This window comes from Stylophora pistillata, chromosome 1 (assembly GCF_964205215.1).
Source record: "Stylophora pistillata chromosome 1, jaStyPist1.2, whole genome shotgun sequence".
Lineage (NCBI taxonomy): Eukaryota > Metazoa > Cnidaria > Anthozoa > Scleractinia > Pocilloporidae > Stylophora > Stylophora pistillata.
Genome location: NC_142519.1, coordinates 2,892,423 through 2,915,992, shown reverse-complemented (window position 1 = coordinate 2,915,992; position 23,570 = coordinate 2,892,423). Strand labels below are relative to the sequence as shown.

General features: G+C 37.0%; 1 protein-coding gene across 1 annotated transcript; it reads left to right on the top strand.

The window, feature by feature from the left end:
• Nucleotides 1–6,519: 6,519 nt before the first annotated feature.
• On the top strand, nt 6,520–18,300 carry LOC148740823 (ficolin-1-A-like). The gene is made up of 3 exons (XM_088736517.1): nt 6,520–11,852; nt 15,272–15,655; nt 16,086–18,300. Exons 1-3 carry the CDS (start codon nt 11,753–11,755, stop codon nt 16,361–16,363), a joined length of 762 nt encoding a protein of 253 aa, XP_088592643.1. The 5' UTR covers nt 6,520–11,752; the 3' UTR covers nt 16,364–18,300.
• The last annotated feature ends 5,270 nt before the right edge of the window (nt 18,301–23,570 follow it).

Sequence of the window (23,570 nt, the reverse complement as noted above, 5' to 3'; positions counted from 1 at the left end):
AGTAAAGGCTTACAAATTTAATGTGCAAAACTTTTCGAAGTTTTCCGCTGATTGTTTCAATGTCGACCTTTCCCTAGTGGACTGGAATACTATTGTTGAAACGAAATCGTGCGATGGGAATGATTTGTTCTCTTCTTTTTATAACAAGTTTAATAAGCTTGTCAACAAACATGCACCTATGAAGACAATTTCAAATCGTGAAGCAAAAACAGCTCTCCAAACCATGGATAACTCAAGGTTTTACGCACCTCCAATAAGATTAAAAAACAAACTATATGCATCTGGTGATGTCTCTACTACAAAACTTATAGAAACAAAAATTGTAGCTTAACACGTATAAGTAAACGACAATACTATTTAAAATTCTTTGATTCTATCTTGAATAATATGAAAAAAAACGTGGGAAGGAATTAATAGCATACTTGCACGCAAATCAAGGAAAAGTAAATCCATCACTTTCATTAAAGATCCTTCGGATTCTGACAAAGTTACCAGAGACCCTATCAGTATAGCTAATGTTCTCGACAAACATTTAGCCCGTGCTGGACCAACTATAGCAAATAATCTGCCACCCGCTAAGCGCCATTCGGCTGACTTTCTTAAGAGAACTGAACCAACTGATTCGTCCGTGCTTTTAACCTAGTTACTCCAGAGGAAGTTAGACTAGAAATTTCTTGCATACCAAGAAATAAATCTGATGGCTTATACTCGTGTCCGAAACAGATATGAAAGTGCTCTTCAAATCCTGTAGGTGGCATCTATTTCAACTGGAGTTTATCCCTCTAAGCTAAAAATGGTAAAGATTATTCCGATTTTCAAACAGGATGATGATACTGACGTTAAAAATTATAGGCCGATCGCTCTGCTTTCTAATTTCAACAGGATCTTTGAAAAAATAGTGTTTAAAAGAATGGAGTCTTTTATTGAACAGAAGAACCTGCTCCCTCCATCTCAATATGGCTTTCGCAAGGCACATTCTACTCAGCACGCAATCCTAGATAATGTGACTGCAATACAGACAAATATGAGCAACCGTTTATTCTCATGCGGGATTTTCATTGATCTGAAAAAGGCTTTTGATGCTGTACATCACGAAATTATTTTGCGCAAGTTAGATCACTATGTTTTCGCGGCATTATAAACATCTGGTTTTCTTCCTACTTACAAGGGCGAACTCAAACAACTCAAATTGGTCCTCATACTTCTGATAGGTTAGATTCTACCTATGGAGTGCCTTAGGGTTCTGTTCTAGGCCCACTGTTGCTTTTGTTTTTTATCAATGATGTAAGAATCATCAGATAAGCTTAGTTTTTTACCTTTTTGCAGATGATACAAATATCCTTTTTACTGATAAACATCTGAAATCGTCGGAACCCTAAGTAAATCAAGAATTTAATAAAGTATATGATTGGTTAACTGCAAACAAATTGACCTTGAGTATTAAAAAAAAAGTTATTTCGTTGTATTTTGCCCTGCCCAAAGGAACTTACTTATCAACCTAAAATCGTGATATTGATAACAAACTGAACAAGAAGGCGGCTCTGGAGAATAAAGATTATGTCAAATATTTCTGGATTTTAATTGATAAAAATTTTTCGTAAGATTAATCGCATAATTACGACACTTTCTGCCAACGCATAACTTCTTAAATATATACCAAGCTCTTATAGCTTCTTATTTAACATACGGTCTGACAGTATGGAATAGGCTTGTAAATCTTACTTTGACAAGCCCCTAATGTTGCAGAAACGAGCTCTTCGCTTTATCTACTTTTCTGATCGTAATGAGCATGCAATTCCTTTATTTGTTGACGCTCATATCTTACCGCTAAAATGTGTTTATTATGAATCTACAGCTAATTTGATGTTTGACGTTCGAAACAGAAGAGCTCCATCCAATATTCAAGATCTATTTCAACATATATCTAATGTTCATTCTTCCAATTCACGTTCTTCCGCCTCTAATAACTTCTATATCAAACCTTCTAGGCTATTTGTTCAAGCGAATTCCTTCTCTCGAATAGGTATAAAAGTGTGGAATGCAATACCTCAAGCATTAAGAAATCTTTCCAAAAATGTGTTTAAAAGAAAACTGTAACAAATTATTTTCAACATGTTAGGTCCACAAGACTGTTATGTAGATTTATCTGAGATTATACAAAATATAAAGTCCTGGTAATACTTCTCCTGATCTGTCCTGACTATTCATGTAAACTGTAGCTTTATCTTTAATATCTGAAATTAGGTTAATGTAACGGTTTTTCTTGTCGTTATTCAATACTGCCTCTTTCCCTTCTACTCTATTAGTTAATTTCTGTTTGAATATATTTTTGTAATTCGGCTACTAAGGCATGACCCGCCTAGATTAGTCTTTGCTAGTTGCGGGCATGCCCTTTTCTGTAAAATATAATTGGAAATTAATAAATTGTGTGTGCGTTAATGACTTCCTGAGGCAAGCCTTGCGGTGTTGTGGGACGGTTGATCAAGAATACGATCAATTTGAAGGTGTGGCTGACGGAAAAAAACTCTTTGTCCTCCCACGCTCCTTTCTCAGCTGTTTGTTAGTACAGCAATATCCTTATCCTTATCATAGTGGGTTAAAGGGAAAGTCAACTTTAAAATTTGGTATAGTTATCTAGGATTTACAGGGAGCGTGAATTATTTGAGAAGTCTTTTGATGGAAAGAAAACGCAAAATTTTGTTTGTAGAAAGTTTGTACCGATAAATTACATCTGGCCGTGCCGTCAGTCAGTTAGATCCAAAAAACAATTCCTATAGCCATTACTTATAATTGGGTCCCGTGGACTTCATACTAAATTAGATCGGTTTTAGGGTCAATTGTAAACATAATGCGAAAACGTTGAGATGATTATGTACGGTAAATAAATGAAATCATAGAAGCCTTCTGTATGTCTATGAAGGATGTTTGTGGTAAAAATTAGCAATATCAATTAAGTCCCAAGAGTCATGCAAACCTCGTGACCACTTGTTGGGTTTGTAAGGCTTTCTTGAAATTTGCAAGTCCCCATCGTGTTCAGATGAGGCTATGTAAATACAGAATCAATTTAAATGTTGTTAATTTTGATTCATCGTAAGTCTTTTATGGATTAAGCAGAAAACAAAGCTTACTATAGATAATGGTTTAACATTCAAAGGAAAATGTATTTATGCTCTACGCAGATACGTCGCCTAATTTAAAAAAAGATGAAAGGGAGAAGGGTCGTGACCGAAGTCACTCTCCCGAGGGATCAATCATTTAGTTGGAAATTTGCACTAGTTTTCTCTTAGGATTTTCCATGTTTAAATGACATTGTGTAAACACGAAAAAATTCCTCTCTTGCTTAAATAAGTTTTATTGTTAGTCCGCGAGCTTTTTATAAACTCAGCTGGAAACAAACCTAAACAATTGTGGATAGACGGACAGCTCAATGGTCTGTCTGACACAGATATGATCGCGAAATTTGAAAAATTAGAGATGTCGTGATCGACAGACATCGCTGAGGACATTTGTTAAGGTCGGCACAGGCAGGGGACTAGTCCCTGCAACAAGTCGCTGGATAAGTCCCATCGTATGAACTGGCAATTTTTGGCACAAAAATCTTGTCTCACGGACTAAAAGTGTGGTCCATGCGACTAGTCCCACGAGTTCAATTTGAGTTGGCGATAACATTTGAATCGTAAATAAAAATGAATTTCTTCTCCGACCTTAAACTTAAGCTCGGCCATAAAAATTCAAACAAAGAACTCGGCCAATATCCAGCCATCTTGACCGAACAAGCTTGGTAAATAACCAATATAATACATAGGCAACATCAGAATGATGCAGCAATATCAGAATGATGTAGAAATTTTGTTAAGACGTTGCCGTTCTCGATACAGATTTCAGGAAATGGTTCGATCATGACTCCATATCGGCGGCTTTCTTGCCTTTCGAGATAGCAACGTCTGGGATCTGCATATTTTTCACTTGAAAGATTAAAACATTTAACGAAAGTAATTTAAAACTGACCTTATCCTAGCTCTCAACTGCCTTCAAGACAAATAAAACTGAAGCGTAAAAGTTCATAATGCCATCTTGATCAATTTTCTGAATTTGTTGTGAGAACGGCGAAGTAAAGTGGAAGTAAACTGCGTCCAGACTATCATGCACGCACTCTAGTTCTCAAATGATATTTTCATTATGTTGCTTATGACTCTGCTATTGCCAATGTAATGTTATGATCTTTCGGTTCATTTTATTTGGGAGTTTAAGAGAAGCACGACGGCAACGGAAACAGGTTCGTCACTAAACTAAAGGTTTAATAAGCAGAACAATAGCTTTGTAATTGCGTTGTAAATATTTGTAATTTCTTTGCGACCTTTGCAACAAAAAAAAAAGGAACCTTAAGCAAACCACGACGGTAACGGCAACAAAGATGTGGCGAAACAAAAGATCTAATTGGCAGAATAGTGCTCAGCACGTGCATTTTAAAAATTTGTAGATTTCTTAGCCGTCTTCTGCCAAACAGCGTGAAATTAGGGGTCGACCATTTAACTCTTGAGGGGGTTGGGTGATTTTGAAAAAAAATTTCCCGCAAGCGCTTGGTGGAAGAAAAAATTTGCATGCAGCCCAAATGTAGTAGAAAAAAAAAAGAGCATTTAGAACGAAAAAATATATCCTGCACAGCAGATTGCTAGAAAAAAAATCTTGATGATCAGAAATCACACACCCCTCCTCAAAAGTTATATATAATATATATAAGAATTTAGTATAATTTCAGAGCTGAGCAAAAAGTTTCCAGCAATCGGATTGGTCGAGCGGTTCTTTATATGACGCTATATAAACCGCTCCACGTTGTTTATATAAAATGTTAAAATAAAATGTTAATAAAGGTTACTAAAACTGTTATGATTTTAGAAATTTCTCTGTTGTTCAGCTCGGAAATTCTACTGATACAGTTATTCGCCTCAGGTTCGGTGAATATTGTAGAATAATCCCCTCAACTTCGTCTCGGGGATTATTCGACGATATTCACCTCGCCTTCGGCGAATAATTGTTAAATATAGGTAGTTTGCAACAATCTCCAGAGACAGAGGTAACAACGGTGAAAGGAACAAATACTGGTGGACGAACAAAAGGAGCTAATTATATGTCTATTGCTTACGTTCACCAACATGGCGGCAATGACGTATCGTGCAAACTGAATATTATTCAAATTTAAATTTGGATCTTAACCCCGCTCACACACGTTGATGCGGAAGAAGAGGTGATGTGGCGCCGAAAGAGACAGCAAACACATCCAGACCCTCACGAGACTGTAAATTCCTTGCTTAATGGACTTTTTTTTCGCTGTTGCCGTCCTGACTGAGAACGTGAGCGACAACGGCCGATTTTATTTATACGTTTATTTCAATTTAACACTGTGTTCCATACTTATTTTTGAGATAGTTTTGACAGTGAGAAACAAAATAAATGACTATGGATTATCGCAAGATTTGTTGGTAAAAAATAAGTTCATTTCTTTAAAGGACGTTGTCCGAGGCGTCGCCGTTATCGTTTCTTAAACTCCTTAGCGATTGACATTCAAGAGGTAATGCAATGAATTTTAATTACTGTCTTGATTAGCCGTGCGGTATTGCCTGAAGCTCAGCGCAAAACCTCTCGCAAAGGGTGGTCTACTCGGCTTTTTCGCTCCAGAGCCTGTAATACATGATATAGACATAGTACGATGAAATTTCTTGCCCAGACCTTAATGCTGCATTACCTTAAAATACAACACAGTCAAGAATTGAAGGAACTTTTATTGGAAACATTATGCAATTCAGAACAGTCCAGAAAAAGTTATGTTCGGAATGGAATTATTAATTTGTTATTTGTCGAAGGACGTAAAGAGAACGGAGTGACAATAACTCTCAAAAAAGAAACGACAACTTTGAGTTTAAATTTACAAGACATGTTTCGACATTCTCCTGCCATCTTCAGTTGCAAATGAGCTTTTAACGGTTGTACATTTGAATTTATATTAAGGTACGTTACAAATTTCGTGTCAGGGTTTACGTTACGATTTGAATGTTAAATATGCGAAAAATGTAAATAGCGCGCGCTTTACTAGATCAAATCATATTTACAAGCATCTGCAATCATCAAGGGCCTGTCTTGACTCTTGTGATACTGAATGTTTCACGATCTTAGATTCTGCCGCTTCAAAATACCAAATTAAGATCAAAGAGGCATTGCATATTAAGTGGGAAAAACCCATTCTTAATCAGCAATTAAAGCATCTAGAATTGTCTCTTTCCTTTTAATTATGTTGTTCCTTGGTCTTTTATATTATTATTACTATTATTATTATTATTATTATTATTTTTTTTTTGATCTAGTCAAGCGCGCGCTATTTACATTTTTCGAGTATTTAACATTCAAATTGTAAAGTAAGCCCTGACACGAAATTTGTAACGTACCTTGATATAGATTCAAATGTACAACCGTTAAAAGGTAATTTGCAACTGAAGATGACATGAGAATGTCGAAACATGTCTTGTGAATTTAAACTCAAAGTTGTCGTTTCTTTTTTGAGAATTATTTGTAGAAGTTTTACGAGTGTAAACATCAATTTTTAAGTTTTTAATTACCTTATTTGTGCTTGTGCTTCCTACAAGTACAATATATACAAAAAATAGCACAAGTGATAATTGAGCGTTTGTAGATAACTTCGAAACCTCTAAGCGAGCGGCATGATTTGCTTTGTCCAATTCAGAAGTGCTTGTAATTAGCGTTATGGTTTAGTTGTGATATATCAGACATTCGACACTGTAAATTTCTTATTTCATAAGCTTCAGGTTTATTTGTCTTGAAACCAGCTGAGAGCAAGGATAAGGTTATATTTCGAGTTTGTACTTTGAAGAAACGGCTGAGTAAGGAGCGTGGGAGGACAAAGAATTTTTTCCGTCAGCCACACCTTGAAATGATCGTATAACCTTGGGATACGTGCTTGGAAAACTAATTGATTTCTGCTCGTTACTTCAAAGAATACAAATTACGAATGAAAAATATCATTGGCTCGTTGATAGAAGTTATATTCCTGTATTTTACCACAACACGGCCGATATTTTGCGGAATTGGCGTGGCAAAATCATAAGTACCTTTCTGTAGCGACGCACATTTTATATACCGCAAAACCGTACAAAAAAATACTCCAAAACCGAAAAACCGAAAACCGCATGTAAAACTGTCGAAACGATACATTTTCACATCCTAGTGTATTAAAACCTTGATCGACCAGATACAGTGGTGGCAAGTAGCGTTTTCGTTTCGATAAAGAACTTTTACATTGATATTAATAATATTTTCAAATTTTAAAGGTTTAAAAACTTGATGACCGCACGCTGACGAACTAAAACAATTTAATACAGAAAGGATTTATTTTTATCGCTTTTTAATGACTTCCTAAGGCAAGCGTTGCAGTGTTGTAAGACTTAACCAAGAATACGATCATTTTGAAGGTGTGGCTGACGGAAAAAAGTTCTTTGTCCTCCCACGCTCCTTTCTCAACACTTTCTTGTAAGCACAACAATAACCTTATCGTTGTCATAGTGTGGTGAAGGGAAACTTAAATTTAAAATTTGGTATAGTTATCTAGGATTTGTCAGTGAGCGTGAATTATTTGAAAAGTCTTTTGATGGAAAGAAAACGCAAAATTTTGTTTGTAGAAAATTTGCACCGATACACTACACCTGATCCTGCCGTCAGTCAGTTAGATCCAAAAGTAAAGTTCTAAAGGCATTAATTATAATTAGTTTAAGTCGACTTCATACTAAATTAGATCGATTTTAGGGTCAGTTGTAAATGTGATGCGAAAACGTTGAGATAATTATGTGCAGTAAAATGAATGATGTTTTCAGTAAAAATTAGCTATATCAGTTAAGTCCCAAGGGTTATGCAAACCTCCTGACCACTTCTCGGGTTTGCAAAGCTTTCTTGAAATTTGCAAGTCCCTATCGTGTTCAGATGAGGCTATATAAACACAGAAAATCCTCCATTGCTTAAATATCAATTTAAATGTTGTTAATTTTGATTCATCGTAGGTCTTTTATGGATTAAGCAGAAAAGAAAACTGAATAATAGTGGATAATGGTTTAAAATTCAAATGAAGATGTATTTCTGCTATACACAGATACGTCGCCTAATTTTGAAAGATGGAAGGGAGAAGGGTCGTGACCAAAGTCACTCTCCCGAAGGATCAACCATTTGATTGGAAATTTGCGCAAGTTTTCTGTTAGGTTTTTCTATGTTTAGATGAAGTTGTGCAAATACAGAAAAAGTCCTCCATTGCTTAAATCAATGTTATTGTTGGTCCGTGAGCTTTTCATAGACTTAGCTGGAAACAAACCTGAACAACTGTGGATAGACGGAAACGCTCAATGGTCTGTGCTAAACACAGATATGATCGCGAAATTTGCAGAAGTTATGATCAACAGACATCGTTGAGGACATTTGTTAAGGTCGGCACAGGCAGGGGACTAGTCCATGCAACAGGCCTCGTCGTGTGAACAAGCCATTTTTGCCTCAAAAATCTAGTTGCACTGACTAAAAGTTTGGTCCTTGCGACTAGTCCCACGAGTTCAAACTGAACCGGCGATAAAATTTGAATCATAAACAAAAATGACACTCAATCCATAAAAATGCCTGGTTAATAACCATCATATAATACATAGGCAATATCAGAGTTATGTAACATCTAATGGGAACCCCATAGCGCGCAGGAGACTTGTGGTTAAGACGTTGCCGTTCTCGAAACAGATTTCAGGAAATGGTTCGATCATGACTCCATATCGGTGGTTTTCTTACCTTACGAGACAGTAACGTCTAGGATTTGCATCTTTTCCGACTTCAACGAGAGTAATTTAAAACTGACCTTATCCTAGCTCTCAACTGCTTTAAAGACATAAAACTAAAGCGTAAAAGTTCTTAATGCCATCTTAGTCAATTATCTGAATTTGTCGTGAGAACGGCAACGTGAACACTGCAAGTCGAAATAAACTGTGTTCAGACTAGCATGCGCTCTCTCTAGTTCTCAAATGATGTTCCCAATATGTTGTTTATGGCTCTGATATTGCCAATGTAATGTAATGATCTTTATTGACAACGTTTTTGTTCTTTTCATTAGGGAGTTTAAGAGAAGCAAGACGGCAACGGAAACGGGATCATCACTAAACTGAAGGTTTAATGAGCAGAACAATAGCTTTGAAAGTGTGCTGAAATATTTGTAAATTTCTTTGCGTCCTTTGCAAAACAACAGGGACCTTATGCAAACCACGATGGCAACGGCAACGAAGACGTGGCGAAACAAAAGATCTAATTGGCAGAATAGTGCTCAGCACGTGCAGTTTGAAACTTTGTAGATTTTTCAGCCGTCTTCTGCCAAACAAAAACGTGAAATATCCAAAATTTACGTTGTCCAGGAATTATTTAAGCTTAAATTTGGAACTTAACCCCGTTCTCATACGTGGTGTGGCAGAGGTGTGGGTGTGGCGCCGCAAGAGACAGCCAACACATCCAGACATTCACGAAATTCTGACTATAAATTTAGAGATTACAAATATGTATTTTCTTGAAAAAAAGGGAGGTGGGGGGCCCCTCTGGAAAATTTTTCTGATCACACTCTTGTGTGTCACTATTAACGTTGATTAATGCAAATTTTGACCCCAAACTTGGGTAAAAGTACATTAATGAGCCAAATGGTATCAATGACGTCACTTGATTTTCATTCAGGTTTGGAACAGGACACTTTAGTTAAATATGAATCTTATAAATGCTGCAATGTCCACAATTATGATTCGTGAAAGGTATGCTCAAAGCTAGAAACGAGCTGAATAATTCTAGCATCACAGAGGAAATAGAAGCTAAGGTATAGGCGGTTTGCACTTTACGTCGTTGCCGATATGTTGGTGGACGTAAACAATAGATACCTCATTAGCTCCTTTTGTTGGTCCACCAGCATTTGTTCCTTTCACCATTGTTTCCTGTAGTGTTTGTCTAGAGATTGGATGCAAACCTCCTATACACAAGAGAATCAAACCTGATGCATGCCCCTATTGTTATGATAATTTTAAAATGTAAGTGCAGTTCGCGTTCCTGTGTTGTATTTAGCCTCCACTGGTGCTGCTTGCGTTTCAGATAATATTTGTGACGTAACTACTAAAGCCATTCAGCGCATCAAAGTACTTGAACCAAATGATACAGACATAATACGATGAAATTTCCTGCTCAGACCTGAATGCTGCAATACCTTTAAATATATAATACAACAGTCAAAATTGAAGGAATTTTTATTGGAAACACTATTCAATTCAGAATAGTCTAGAAAAGGCAACGTTCGGAATAAAATTATTATTGCTACTTTCTTATTTACAGAAGTTTTACGATTGTTAACATCAATTTCTAGGTTTCTAATGACCTCAACTTTGGTTGTGCTTATACAAAAAAGAATAGCAGAAGTGATAATTGAGTTTTTGTACATAACTTCGAAATCTCTAGGCGAGCGGCATGATTTGCTTTGTCCAATTCAGATGTGCTCGTAATTAGCGTTATTGTTAAGTTGTGATATATCAGACATTCGACACTGTAAATTTCTTAATCGCAAAAGCTTTAGGTTTATTTGTCTTAAAACCAGTTGAGAGAAAGGATAAGGTTATATTTCGAGTTGTACTTTTTGAAGAGAGAGCTGAGTAAGGAGCGTGGGAGGACAAAGAATTTTTTCCGTCAGCCACACCTTCAAATGATCGTATAGCCTTGGGATACGTGCTTGGAGAAATAATTGATTTCTACTCGTTACTTCAAAGAATACAAATTATGGATGAAAAATATCATTGGCTTGTTGAAGGAAATTATATTCTTGTATTTTACCCCAACACGGCCGATATTTAGCTGTTTTGAATTTTTGCATTGAATTACGGTATTTTGTTGATGTCTTACTTGCCAACATGAACGCGAGTGGTACAGAAAGCTCTGAATGAATTTTTTTTCCTGTTCATTCGTGCCCTGTATTCAATGTTGAAAACCGAAAAATGACGAAAAAGAAAGTCGAGGCTCAATAGACCCAATTTGTCTCAGTACTAGTCGCCGGTGGTAAGAAAAACCTAATTGACAGACACTGGGGAATAATATCAAAGAGAGAATATCTATCTTTTTTTTTCGTGTTGCGTTTTCGTTTCAATAAAGAACTTTTACATTGATATCAATGATATTTTTAAGATTTTGGGTTTTTAAAACCTTTTTTTCTGGTGCAGGTGACGTCGAGGAGTTTGTATTGTTTTTTAATGGTTGACCAAGAATACGATCTCTTTGAAGGTGCGGCTGACGGAGAAAACTCTTTGTCCTCCCACGCTCCTTTCTCAGCTGTTTCATGTTAGTGTAACAATAACCTTATCCTAGCTCTAAACTGGTTTCAAGAAAAATAAAACTGAGGCGTAAGAATTTCATATGATCGAATGGCCTTGATGTAGCCATTTAACCTCCGAACTAGAGAAAACATATCGAGTCGCTTGCCTCGATATCTAGAAGTTATTTAAAAACACTCAGTAACTAACGTCATTACGAACGTAAATATTGATATGAACACTTGTGGAATTATTTCCCCGGCCTTTTTACAACATTATTTTTTTAGAATGTTCTAAATTGCATTAAGTTTCCAATAAAAGACTTTCAGTTTTTGACAGTGCAGTATTTCACACGACTGCAGCATTAAGGTCGGAGCAAGAAATTTCCTCGTATCATGTCTGTATTATCAAGTTCGACTTTGTTGCTCAGTGTGGCTTTAGTAGCAACGTTTCAAATGGTAGGAGGCACATACAAGACCCGTGAATATGGAATAGGTAAGTAAGATCCCATTCACTGGCGTATTCTTGTAATTGTCGAGTAGTAAATTTGACGCTTATTCTCTCTTGGAAGACGCTTGTCAATAAAATGGTAGTGTGCGGAATGTTTTCTTGAGTGAGAGTTGATCTTTAAGGTTTTAAACACATTGAAAAAAAAAATAGAAATTACGGTTTATTGAAGATATAGTTTGTCAATCATATCAATAGCTGTAATATTAAGCAATGCTTATAGATAGCTCACTTAGAGTCCAACTTTTGAAAATATATCAAAAGACCTCAGTCCATCCATCATCATCTACAGTTCGTCAGGGATAATCCCGAATGACTTAAGACCACGGATACTGTTCGCGTGTCTGCGTTATATTTCCGCTATCGACGAAAGGATAAACTTGTGATCAAGATCATTTACGTTAAAGAAACAGCAAGATAAAATTATTTTAAAGGGAACTTTTATTCTGGACATTTTCCTTCTACTGGGTTTCTTTGTCCTGATTAAGGTCCTCGAGCACTGACTGTAAGATCGTTGCATCATACAAACCTCGTCATTTTATGATCATTGCCTGAGTCTAAAACATCTTACGTGATTTTAAAACTAGTTTTCAAAACTCAAGAACTTTCTTGAGTTCAGAAATACTTCCAGTTGAGAGACGAGGATATGTGAGCTCTTGATAAACCTCTTCGTAAATGGATGGAAGAGATGGACGCAGTGCAACACAATTTTTCAGTATCGACTAAAATCGTTAGAACGTGACTCAATTGTGTCGAATATAATTTTGGACAACTGCCCAAAATTAATTTATTAATTTTACATGCTTGGGGAATGCTTCCTATAAATTACGATATATTGTACGCCATGAGCATATAATGCCCCTCCCCCCCCCCCCCCACAAACAACTTCCTGCTAACATATTTCATGTAGGAAACTTGATAAATATTGTTTGAAATCTGTTACAAGCAAGGCTAGCATTAACAAGAAGCTAAAAGTTTCTATTCCAATTGAATGATTTAACAAATTCGAAGAAATAACAGCCTGTTTTAAAGAGACAACTAGCAATTCCATGAGATGGAGAATTAATAGTAAAACCATCGAGTAAATATTTCTCATAATTTTAACCACATAAGCAAATGTGTACATGATACACCACGTCACTATGTAAAATGTTCATCAACTTTGAGGTCATTTAACAATCTATTTACAATACATTAGACCTCCCCAATGAATTAGCCGTTTCCAGTTTTCCCATGAGCACCCTTAAGGTTTGACTTGCCGATTGTACCACCAGCCTCCTGCAGTTACAAGACCACACCGTGTATTAGCGGTGCCAAACTTGGTGCCATAATGGTGCGTAAGAGTCTCCATCAACAGTCTTACTAGAAGAGATATTGCATCACAATTATCTCTTTATTCATATTAAAACTGTCGAAGTGTTGTGCCACAGGCAGAACTAAGGCTTTTGTGATCTCGATCAAGTTATATTAGAGCTCAGGGGTGCTTTAGATTCCAACTCTCGTGTACCAGGCGGTGCTTTGCTATTTAGCTATCGGGGACTCACAAAGACACAGATCAGATCATTTGTAAAGTTCATCACAGCGACATTCATGCACAAGGTACAGCGACATTAATGACAGAACTAGCAAAACAATACAGGCGTCTGGACAACACCTATATGCAAAGTAAAGGCATAACGCATCCCGGTTAGCTCAATTGGTTAGAGCGCAGGGCTGTTGTACGGGAGGTCGAAGGTTCGAACCCCGGCCGGACCTACACTCAAGGTATTAAAATAACTGTGGAGATTGTGCTACCTTTCTACAATATCAAGAAATGGATAGAAATTTTAGCTAGTTTTCTCTGATAAGGACGAATAAACCGTAGGTCCCGTGTCTTGCATCTATTAATGAATTAATTTGGTTCGAAAGGGGACGTTAAAGAACCCACTCACGAGATTACTGTGATGTGGTCTGGCCTGCTGGAAATTGGGGGCATCTATTAGATTTGCTTTTATTCATTGTAAACTGTTACAAGCAGTGTGGTGAAGACCCCTGCACAGTGTTGTAAGAATAGCCCTGAAAAGCCCCATGGGGAGTGGTCAAATAACCTATGTATGCGCAACAGTTTTGATGTCTCTCACTCTTAGGTCCCCTCGTAGCTTGTTTTCTGTCTCATTTCGTGTCAGACAGAGGATCTTGTGAAGTCCAGGCCAAAACTCACTGATGAGGTGAATCAACTTTTGTAGTCATCCAAGGTGCGGTTGAAATTAACGGATCGATTCATTCTCCCCTGACATACTGTCCAGCCTCCATGGGCTGTTGTCTGATCGCAATATACATCAAATGCACCTGAGCCATAAGGGTCGATCGGAAAAACAGCACTGATTGTTTGACCTCTGTGTTGCAGCTCAGCACACAGTTCTTAGCTGTTGAGGAAAATTGGCAGAGATATGAATACATAAACATGAAATTCTTGTCTTTTTAACTGAATTAATGCAGAGTTAAATCATTCTATGTTCCCCATGCATTCATAAGTGTCAAAGGAAGAGAACGAAAACAGAAAAAAAGACATTAAGGAAAGTAGAATCAATGGGGTAGACTTAAAAAGCGATAAGCGCATTACATGTTTCAACCAACAATTCCGATCAGTTGATCAGTAAGAAACGAATGATGACTTGAAAAGACGTCAAATGTATGGGGAAGAGTCTCGCAAACTCGCTTTCGCCCATGAATCATAAAAATCCAATTCCAGCTCAGGAAACATAATGTTGAAGCGTTTTGTTTTTTTTTAAGTGGGGTCCTCTTTCAGAAAGAAACAACTAGAATCTGAAGGTTGCCAGAATATATAAAAGCTCAGAATCGTTCCTGTCTTGTAGTTTCTGTTTCCTTGAAGGATGATATCCGTCTTTGACACCTTTTATGCTATTTTTCTGCTTTGTCGGGGCTGTACAGGTGAAAGACGAAAATTGAATCGTAGTCAAAGTGCCATACTGAGCAGAGAAGTAGAACTTTGTAAAGCAGACATGATGGGATGGAACATCTTTCTCTGGCTTGAGATCTGCAATGGCTTGCGTTGTAGCAGTTATAAAGTGAATGCATTTTAACCACTGAACTTTGTATTAACTTATCAGGGAAGCACGGTTTTTAATAGATAGCGGAGCAACTACTATTTATACTATTGGGAAGCTAATTTTATGGCATACATTTCTCTAGGTTGGCGTTGGAATCCCGCAATTCCTTGCGGAGAACAATTTTACTTGTACTCTAGCGTTCTCCATGAGTTCAGAACTGTCAAAAAATTAGCTATCGATCATTTATTCGTCGAATTATTTCCTTTGCTTGATTTTATATTATTTCTTTGAATTCTTTTCCTCGTACATTCTCTTTACCAGATACTCGTAACGATTTCATTTTTTATCCCTCAACAGCTAAGAACTGTGCTGAACTGTACTCAAGGGATCAAACCATAAGTGGCATTTATACAATCGACCCTGACGGTAAAGGTGCCTTTAATGTCTATTGTGACCAGACAACAGCTGGTGGAGGCTGGATAGTCATCCAAAAGAGACAGAATGGCTCTGTTGATTTCAACCGCACCTGGAATGACTACAAAAAAGGCTTCGGGAATTTCCTCACTGTTGAATTTTGGCTCGGACTTAACAAGATTAACCGTCTGACGCAGAATGAGACAGAAAACAAGCTTCGAGTAGATCTAGGGGTAAGCAGTATGAAAGCTGTTTACGCTGAGTACGCGTCGATTGGCATTGGGGATAAGAATAGTAACTACACGCTGAGCCTCGGAAATCTTTTAAGTAAGTCAATCTGATTGGTTAAATATTCTCGAAAACTCTCTATCTGGTCCTTTATAATGCATTTTAGTATAATTTCAGAGCTGAGCAAAGAGCTTCCAGCAATCTGATTGGTCGAGCGATCCCTTATATGACGCCATATAAACCGCTCCACGCGTTTATATAAAATGTTAATAAATGTTACTAAAATGTTATGATTTTAGAAATTTCTCTGTTGTTCAGCTCTGAAATTATACTAAAACAATTTTTCGCCTCAGGTTCGGTGAATATTGTCGAATAATCCCCGAGAGTTGGTCTCGGGGATTATTCGACGATATTCACCTCGCTTTGGGCGAATAATTGTTAAATAATGTAACAGGCAAGAGATTTCTCTTGGTGCTGGGCTTATAATGATGTATTTGTAATTTTTTTGCGACGTCTCGTTATCCCGCAGATTACAATGTTGAACGTGATGGTCTCAGGCATCACAAAGGCCTCTCATTTGGTACTTGGGATAGAGATCCCGCTGGTCCTGGGTGTGTGGTAAAAAAAGGTGGAGGTTGGTGGTACAGCCGGAAAAATTGTGGAAAACCTCTGCACTCAAATCTCAACGGTGTCTATCAGCTTGGTAGAGGGGGCGAGATCTATTGGGCAAAACTACATTCCAAAAGGGCTGATGGCAGTGCTCCCACGACAACTGAGATGAAGATCAGACCTGTGAACTTTACCTAAAATTGTCTTGCTTAGTATTTTGCTGACGAAATGTAATTAAAGGGCCTGTAAGTAATATACGCATTGTAAATTAAAGTGTTAAAAAAAAGCAACAACAACCATTAAAATGCTTTCAATGCTTTTGTTTCAAATTAAGTAGGAATAAATTTTATGAAAACAATGATAGTCAAGGAAAGAGGTAAGGAGGTTCATACAGAGGTGTTATGATTTGTTTTCATACCAATATTCAAGCATTTACTTTATGTGCAAATTGTAAATTTTGTATCTTTTTTTATACTATAAGAGGAAAGACTAAATTTCTGTGGAAGACTGAACTATCTACGGTCCCAAGTTAGAGTTACAAACATCAGGTATAAAGCTATTGGGATGTATTAAAGTATATTTTAAAATGAACCAGAACAACCTTTCTAAAAGTTCAGGCTAGTATGAAAGTGCTTAATTTTTAATCTTTCAAATTAAAGTAAAGTTTAAATTGCTAAAAGCAAGAGTGAAGCTGCTGGAAAATTCATTTAATTTGAACTCCTCGAGGGAATGCTAGGCTTACTCTGTTTAATATTTGTTTAGTACACTGATAATCATATCTCCACAAGCTTGGATCAAAAATTTTAATTTCACCGGTAAATATAGGTAACGGATCACTTCGTCTTTGATTCATTCCCTATTCAAACTACGCCTGCCTGACCTTGAAAATCGGTTAACAACTTGCGTATTTGATCCAGATGAGACAAGATCAATGAGATGCGGAAATGTAGCGTTTAGCTTCAACAAGCTCCACCGAGACACATAGAACATATCATTTCTTCTATCATCTTCTCCTCCTTGAAAAGTGTGTTTATGCGCAAAGGACGGTGTAAAAGCCAATTGCATCAGCTATAAAATGGAATCATTCGTTTTGGATGGAAGTCAAAGAGGTTCGCTAAGTGATACTTCCGATTATGGTGTGCCACAGAACTTTACTCCAGCCATTGCAAATTGCGTTTTACAATCCAGTCACTGCCAAGCAAACAAACGAATGGATCCTGACGGATTTAACTACGTACACAATTTTGTGAACAGTGAGAACATATACAAAGACTGCGTGGTTCGACCTTGACCCAGGAAATGCTAAAATTATTTTGACATGTACGTGAGACAAAATTTGCATGACCCGAATTGAAGGTGGAGGAAAATGAATGTGATAAACAAGAAAATCCATGATCCCTTTCATTGCGCTCTTTGTTTTAAGTCTCAAACGTAAGTACCAACAGATGTAACGGAAGGAAAAATGGACATCAAGTAAAGACAGTATCCTTACCCTTACTTGTCCATATTCATGCACGTCAGGAAATTCAGTGACGACGAGCTGTGGATGATTGTCGGAAGGTTGAGGTCACATCCATCAGTTTTGAGTATTATGGAACAAAAGTGTGACAAACTAAAATCACACCAAGTGGAAGTCAACAAGAATACAGTGGTGTAAAGTACGAACTTAGTGCTTGATGTCATACCAATTTCCCTTTATTTTCAATTTATTAAATCAGTGACTTAATACCAATAAATTGCCAGCGAAGCGATCCCTGTTTTATGAAAGATTAGGATATGTGACCTTGATAGCGAGAGCTCGTCTTAAGCAACTTGCATGATTTCACAACTGGTTCATTTCTATTTTTATCTGTTATTTCTGTTATTGAACGTGCTTTTGTGTTAATTTTTTTTTCACAATGCCAAGGTTACAACTCCAGTTTTTTTAACCGAGTCGAATTGTATTGGATCCATAACTAAGGGTGTAGAGAAAGTTTGATTACCCTTTCGTCGATAATCACATCTACTGTGTTATTTGCGCATACTTCAATTTTGAAGGGCGCCACGTTGGTGCACGTGCTATGGGGAAATTCGGCTGCCCGTGACTATTAAAAATGATCGTTTCTCCTGAAATATTAATTCTTCGTGTTAATTATCCCCTTTTTTTGTGTGCCACAGTTTTGTTGAGCGCGGAGTTCGCGCAGAAGATAAGGCTTTTTGGAGGTACGCGTTTAGCGAAGTTCGCTAAGGTTCTCAGATAATTTCTAAGTTAAATTCGTGTTATTGCAGTGTACTTGGAAGTCTGAGAATTAAATAATGAAGAAGTCTTTACAAGGTCTTTAGAGAAGATAATAGCTATGCAACTCTTTGGCAAATGGGATGCGCAAAACAGCCGACATAGAGCCTGTTCACGGTACGAAACCAGTATCTTATAAATTTATCACCAGCAAGATTTCCGTCTAACCCCATTCTCCACTATGCATACAATTCTTGAAGAAAAGAAAACAGAGGCAAAACAATAGATTGCCTCTGGGACTCCGGCGTAAGACCCCAAAGATGCGAGGAAGGAGTTTCAAGTTCCAGGGGGATTCCCGTCATATAAATGGTTCAGTCAATTGGAGTTTATAAGTGGTGAGATAGCACGATTTTTATAAGCAACGGAAACCTCAGGAGTGAAGGAGTGAAGCGCTCTTTCAGAATCATATCTCACTTAAATTAATCGGAGAAGGAAGTTAAAAACGGAAAGTTCTACAAGGCTGCTGTATATTAATCGATTTATTAAATTCCTTTGTGCGGTTGAATATTTAAGATCTCAGTGAAAATGAAGAACACATGAATGTCGAAAAGTGTTACTGTAATAAAGTTTTCACCTTGCTCGTAAAATGATCGTGGGAACGTAAGTGGTGTAAACTTCCCCTTCATTGTGAAAATCATAAAGATATGCCTTTTTGGCGGATACTTGTGTGTTATCACAACTGAATCGGCCCCCATAACAACAGTGGCCAGAGAATTTTTGGTTTGAAAATACCCACACTCAGAAGACGTCAGGTAAAAACTGTTGTGTGTAAAGTCGTGACACTGCATTTTGAAGGGAAATTGAATAGTCATATTTTAGAAACATAAGCATCTGGCTCTAGGTATCACTACTGACTATTAAGAACTCAACTGAACATTGAGCCATCCGATGTATGGTCTTTCCAATTTAGAAGAAGCCACAGTCCCTTACAAATGATACAATGAGCTGTTGGGTGATTTATCTTTTAATTCAGATATAAACACAGCATGAAAAGACAAATTTAAGTTGGCGTAAAGGCGTTCTAAAGTTCAGCTTAACAAAGCTTTACGTCACATTTGCATTTCGTAAAGATACGCTTTATGCAGTTTTTACGCACTGTCGTAAAGCTAGAGTAATGAGACTTCTTTAAGAGGCCTTAAAACAAAACGTAAAGTTCAGTGGTGTTAAGTAGAGATTTACCCACGTTTACGTAGACGCGTAAATATAGAGTATAAACGTCTTTATGCAAAACTTACGCTTGACGTAAAGTCAACTTTATTCTTGTGAGAAGCAGTCATGTCGACTGTTCAGTTTGAGAAAATGAGCTTTATTTTATATCAATTAAGGGAAACATAATAGCAAAGCTGATCAACCAGTCGCCCACTTTTAAGGCTAGATTTAAGAATTGTTTGTGCAGAATGGGAATAGTCAATCAATCAATCAATCAATCAATCAATCTGCTTTGTTAAAAATCTTGTAATTTGTCATGAAAACATGCTCCCATGCATGTGAGTAATTTAACTTTCGATCATTTCTTAGCAATAACATTTAAGACATTATTTGATATCTTTGTTAAAGAATCATTTTTCTGAAATAATGCTTCCTGCAGAGATTTCTGTGTGCCTCTTGCTTGCCTTTCTTTGCTCTTGTGGAAGTAAAACGAAGACAATATAATGTACCGTAAGAAATTAGTGGAGCAAAGCAAATATTATCATGATTCAGGTACAAAAACCGTTTGTTTCAAAATGACGAATACGAAACATTCTGAAGACAATACCCGGCACTGCTGGGGGATAGGGAACCTCCTTGTCCTTTTTCTACTCGCTCTGTCAAGTCCTACTCACCATTTTGGCTGCAAGTTCCTAAATCATCTTTCGCTGCTCGTTATCTCGCGTTTCGATCACTTCTCTCAAGCGCATATTTTCCGTAATCAGCTTTTCAAGCAAAACAACATGTTGGTCGTCTATTTTGCTGATAGAAAAGGTCAGGGATGAGGTCAGAGCCAGAAATCCAACTTTCACACAGCGACACATACAACGTTCATAGGAAAACAGACGCCCAACGTCGTCAAAAATCACTGACAAAGCGTACCGCCGTTTCTGACTGGCTTTTTCTGCGAGCTTGTACGTGATGGGCTACAGCTAAATCAAGAAATCTAGATGACCGCCGATTGCGGCAAATAGCGGCTTTGATCAATTACAAAGGCTTTAAAACAAGTTGTCACATCGCTTATTTATTTATAACAACTTTATTGTAATAATCAATACAAAAGGCTGCCATCAGAGAGGAACTGAATCCTCATGTAAGATGACTCCCAAAAATATGTACAAAGCTATAAAGGAAATATAAATCGGATAAAAAGTATTTGTAAGGAAAAATGTAAAAAATATCACTAAAACGTATCTATCAGAATGGAGTTATTAAAATCATGTAATCATCTAATTAAATATGCAATCGCAAGAGTTTTGTATTCATTACACACTAGTCAAAAGGTGTTCTCTTAAGCCCTTTTTAAATTTTGACAATGAATCGGCACATATTAGAGAATCTGGTAACGAGTTCAATTTATCTATATATCTATGCCAGAAAGAGAAACTATTACACTGCAAAGCTGTCGTCCCGCTTGCGAAAATAAGGCACTGTTATGTGGACATTGTGATGAATATTTATCTAGGGCAGCTTTCTGAAAACATCACCAGGCTTATCACGATTTGCATAGCGTACGCTGGATAACCAAAAATGACTCGAGGCGTTTAGAACATAGGGCGAAAGGATCGAAGCCATATGCTGATCAGGATCATGAGTCGCGTAGAAAAATGTGGGCATCTGGTTCTTCTGACGATGAGGCTCTTGAAAAGCAAATCGTATTCGGAGATAAAGTCAACAGCATTGACCAATAATTTGAAGGCTGTACAGCGTGGACCCCAAAATTGGGCTATCCATATTCTTTTCGACTTGCCTGCTTATGTTTACGTTACTGCATCGTTTAACAGAAAACCAGTTCCTACTGACGTAATCCTTATTGAAACATCTAATTATATAACTATTAAAAGTTCTCTATAATATCGCTTTCAGTCTTGTTATGCACTGTAAAAGTTCCTATCAGACTCATTGCAATATGACTTCCTGAAAATTCCTGAATATTTGCAAAAGTAGTTACAAATTTGCCGAATAAATCTTGTTTCATCGAAAATAGCCGTTCTATCTGCTCTGTTGACGTATAATTTACAGCGCAAAATACATGTATCCTTATAGAAGACAGAGCACACTCTGCAATGGCTTGATGGAAAAATGATTTGAATTACTGAGAAAGAGAAATATTTACGATACGGTACTATTTTTATCAGTTTTTCCGAGCCTTGGATGTCTCCGGGTTTATCCTCGGCCCACATCTTTGATCTGATAGCTCGTAAAAAGCGATTGATCCCATAAGCCATACGTCATTTGCGCTTATTTAACGTGAGCTTTGTGTGTTTTGCTAAATGTGTTGCTTATCACAACCTTTAGATAAAATGTAAATCAGCATTAATATGTCTAGACACATTTTTGCTAGCTTCACCACAACTCAAACTTCGGTCTAGTAAAGTTTAACTTAAACGTAAACTTTACATTGAACGTAAATCTGGCTCTTCAGATTTAAGTTACCCTTAAGAAAGCTTTACGTCCGATTACGTTAATCTACCTTTACGCGTCTTTACGAGCATTATAAAACTAGCGTAAAGTTACTTAACGAACTTCACGCAGATTTACGCAACTTTAATTTTCTGTAAATGTCCTTTTTTATGCTGTGATAGTAGTAATGTGCGTTAACAAGAAAGTGCAACATCCCTTTGAAATAATTGCGTATAGCTTTAAAAATCATTGGAATTTGGATTTGGGAAACAGTAAGTTATCCTAATCTCCTCAAAGATCATCACGTACGGCAAATAAAGCAATGGTGTTTCTATATATATATATTTTTATTCAAAAAAAATTATTCTTTGTTGTTTCTACATAAAATAATAGTGGGATAGTTTGCCCTGCAAGTAGGTAGAAGGCGAATTGTGGCAGGGCAAGACAAGTAGCCGAATAAAATAAATCGTCTTGTATCTAAGGACAAGGAGTCGTTATTTACACAGTCACAAGGTCACAGTCACACAGAAAAGGATAAGGATACATTGAAACTTAGAAGGTGTACCTATGTACCTGCTTTTTTAATGATCATGGGGTTCGAATATAGTTATATTCTTTTTCTAAGATGTCAAATAGCAATTTGCCAAGGAATTTTTTGAAAGCTTTCTTTGGAAGATCCGTTATACAGCTTGGTATGTTATTCCACAGCTTTATTCCGATCAGAGAGAAGGAATTGTCTTGTATTTCTAGTCTCGAACTTTTGACCTACTATTTTCCACAAGTAAACGATCGTGTATGGTATGAATCAAAATTAGACCTTTCTGGAATAGATTTAGTATGTTTGCTGGGGCTTTATCATTATTGATATCTTGCATTAGGGTTGATACGTACTCGTGATAAAGAAAAGTTATCGGAAGCGCGTTTGCTTTAAGAAATAAAGGAATTGCATGGTCATTCCTCTCTGCGAAATGTAGCAGATGAAGGGCTCTTTTCTGAAGAATAAGGATTTTTTCAAGACAAGTCTTGCATGCCTGACCCCAGGCAGCAAGACCATAGGTTAAATAAGGGTGGATTAATGACTTCTAGATATTCGATAGCATTTGTCAAGGTACAGAGTGGCGTAGCTTTGCAAGTAGCCCAACATTTCTAATAATTTTTGTAGCAATAGAATCAATGTGGTATTTCCAAGAGAGATTCTGATCAATGAGAACGCCCAGATATTTTATGTAAACTGGAGACGAACATGATTATTCTTTTCGTTATCAAAAGTGCAGAGTTTGGTTGGTAAGCCAGTCTCTTTTGGTCAGGATGAAAAATTACGAAGTTGGATTTTTCTGTTTCAAGAGTTTGTTTGTTGGCTGTCAACCAGTTATAAAGGTTTTGTAACTTGTTGTTGACTATTGTTTCAAAAGTCTTTCAGATTTTTGTCCGCATAAAAAGTGTTAGTGTCGTCTGCAAAGAGGCAAAACTTAAGTTTATTCGAGCATTTTTGGATATCAGTGACATATGGCAAAAAAAGTAATGGTCCAAGAATTGATC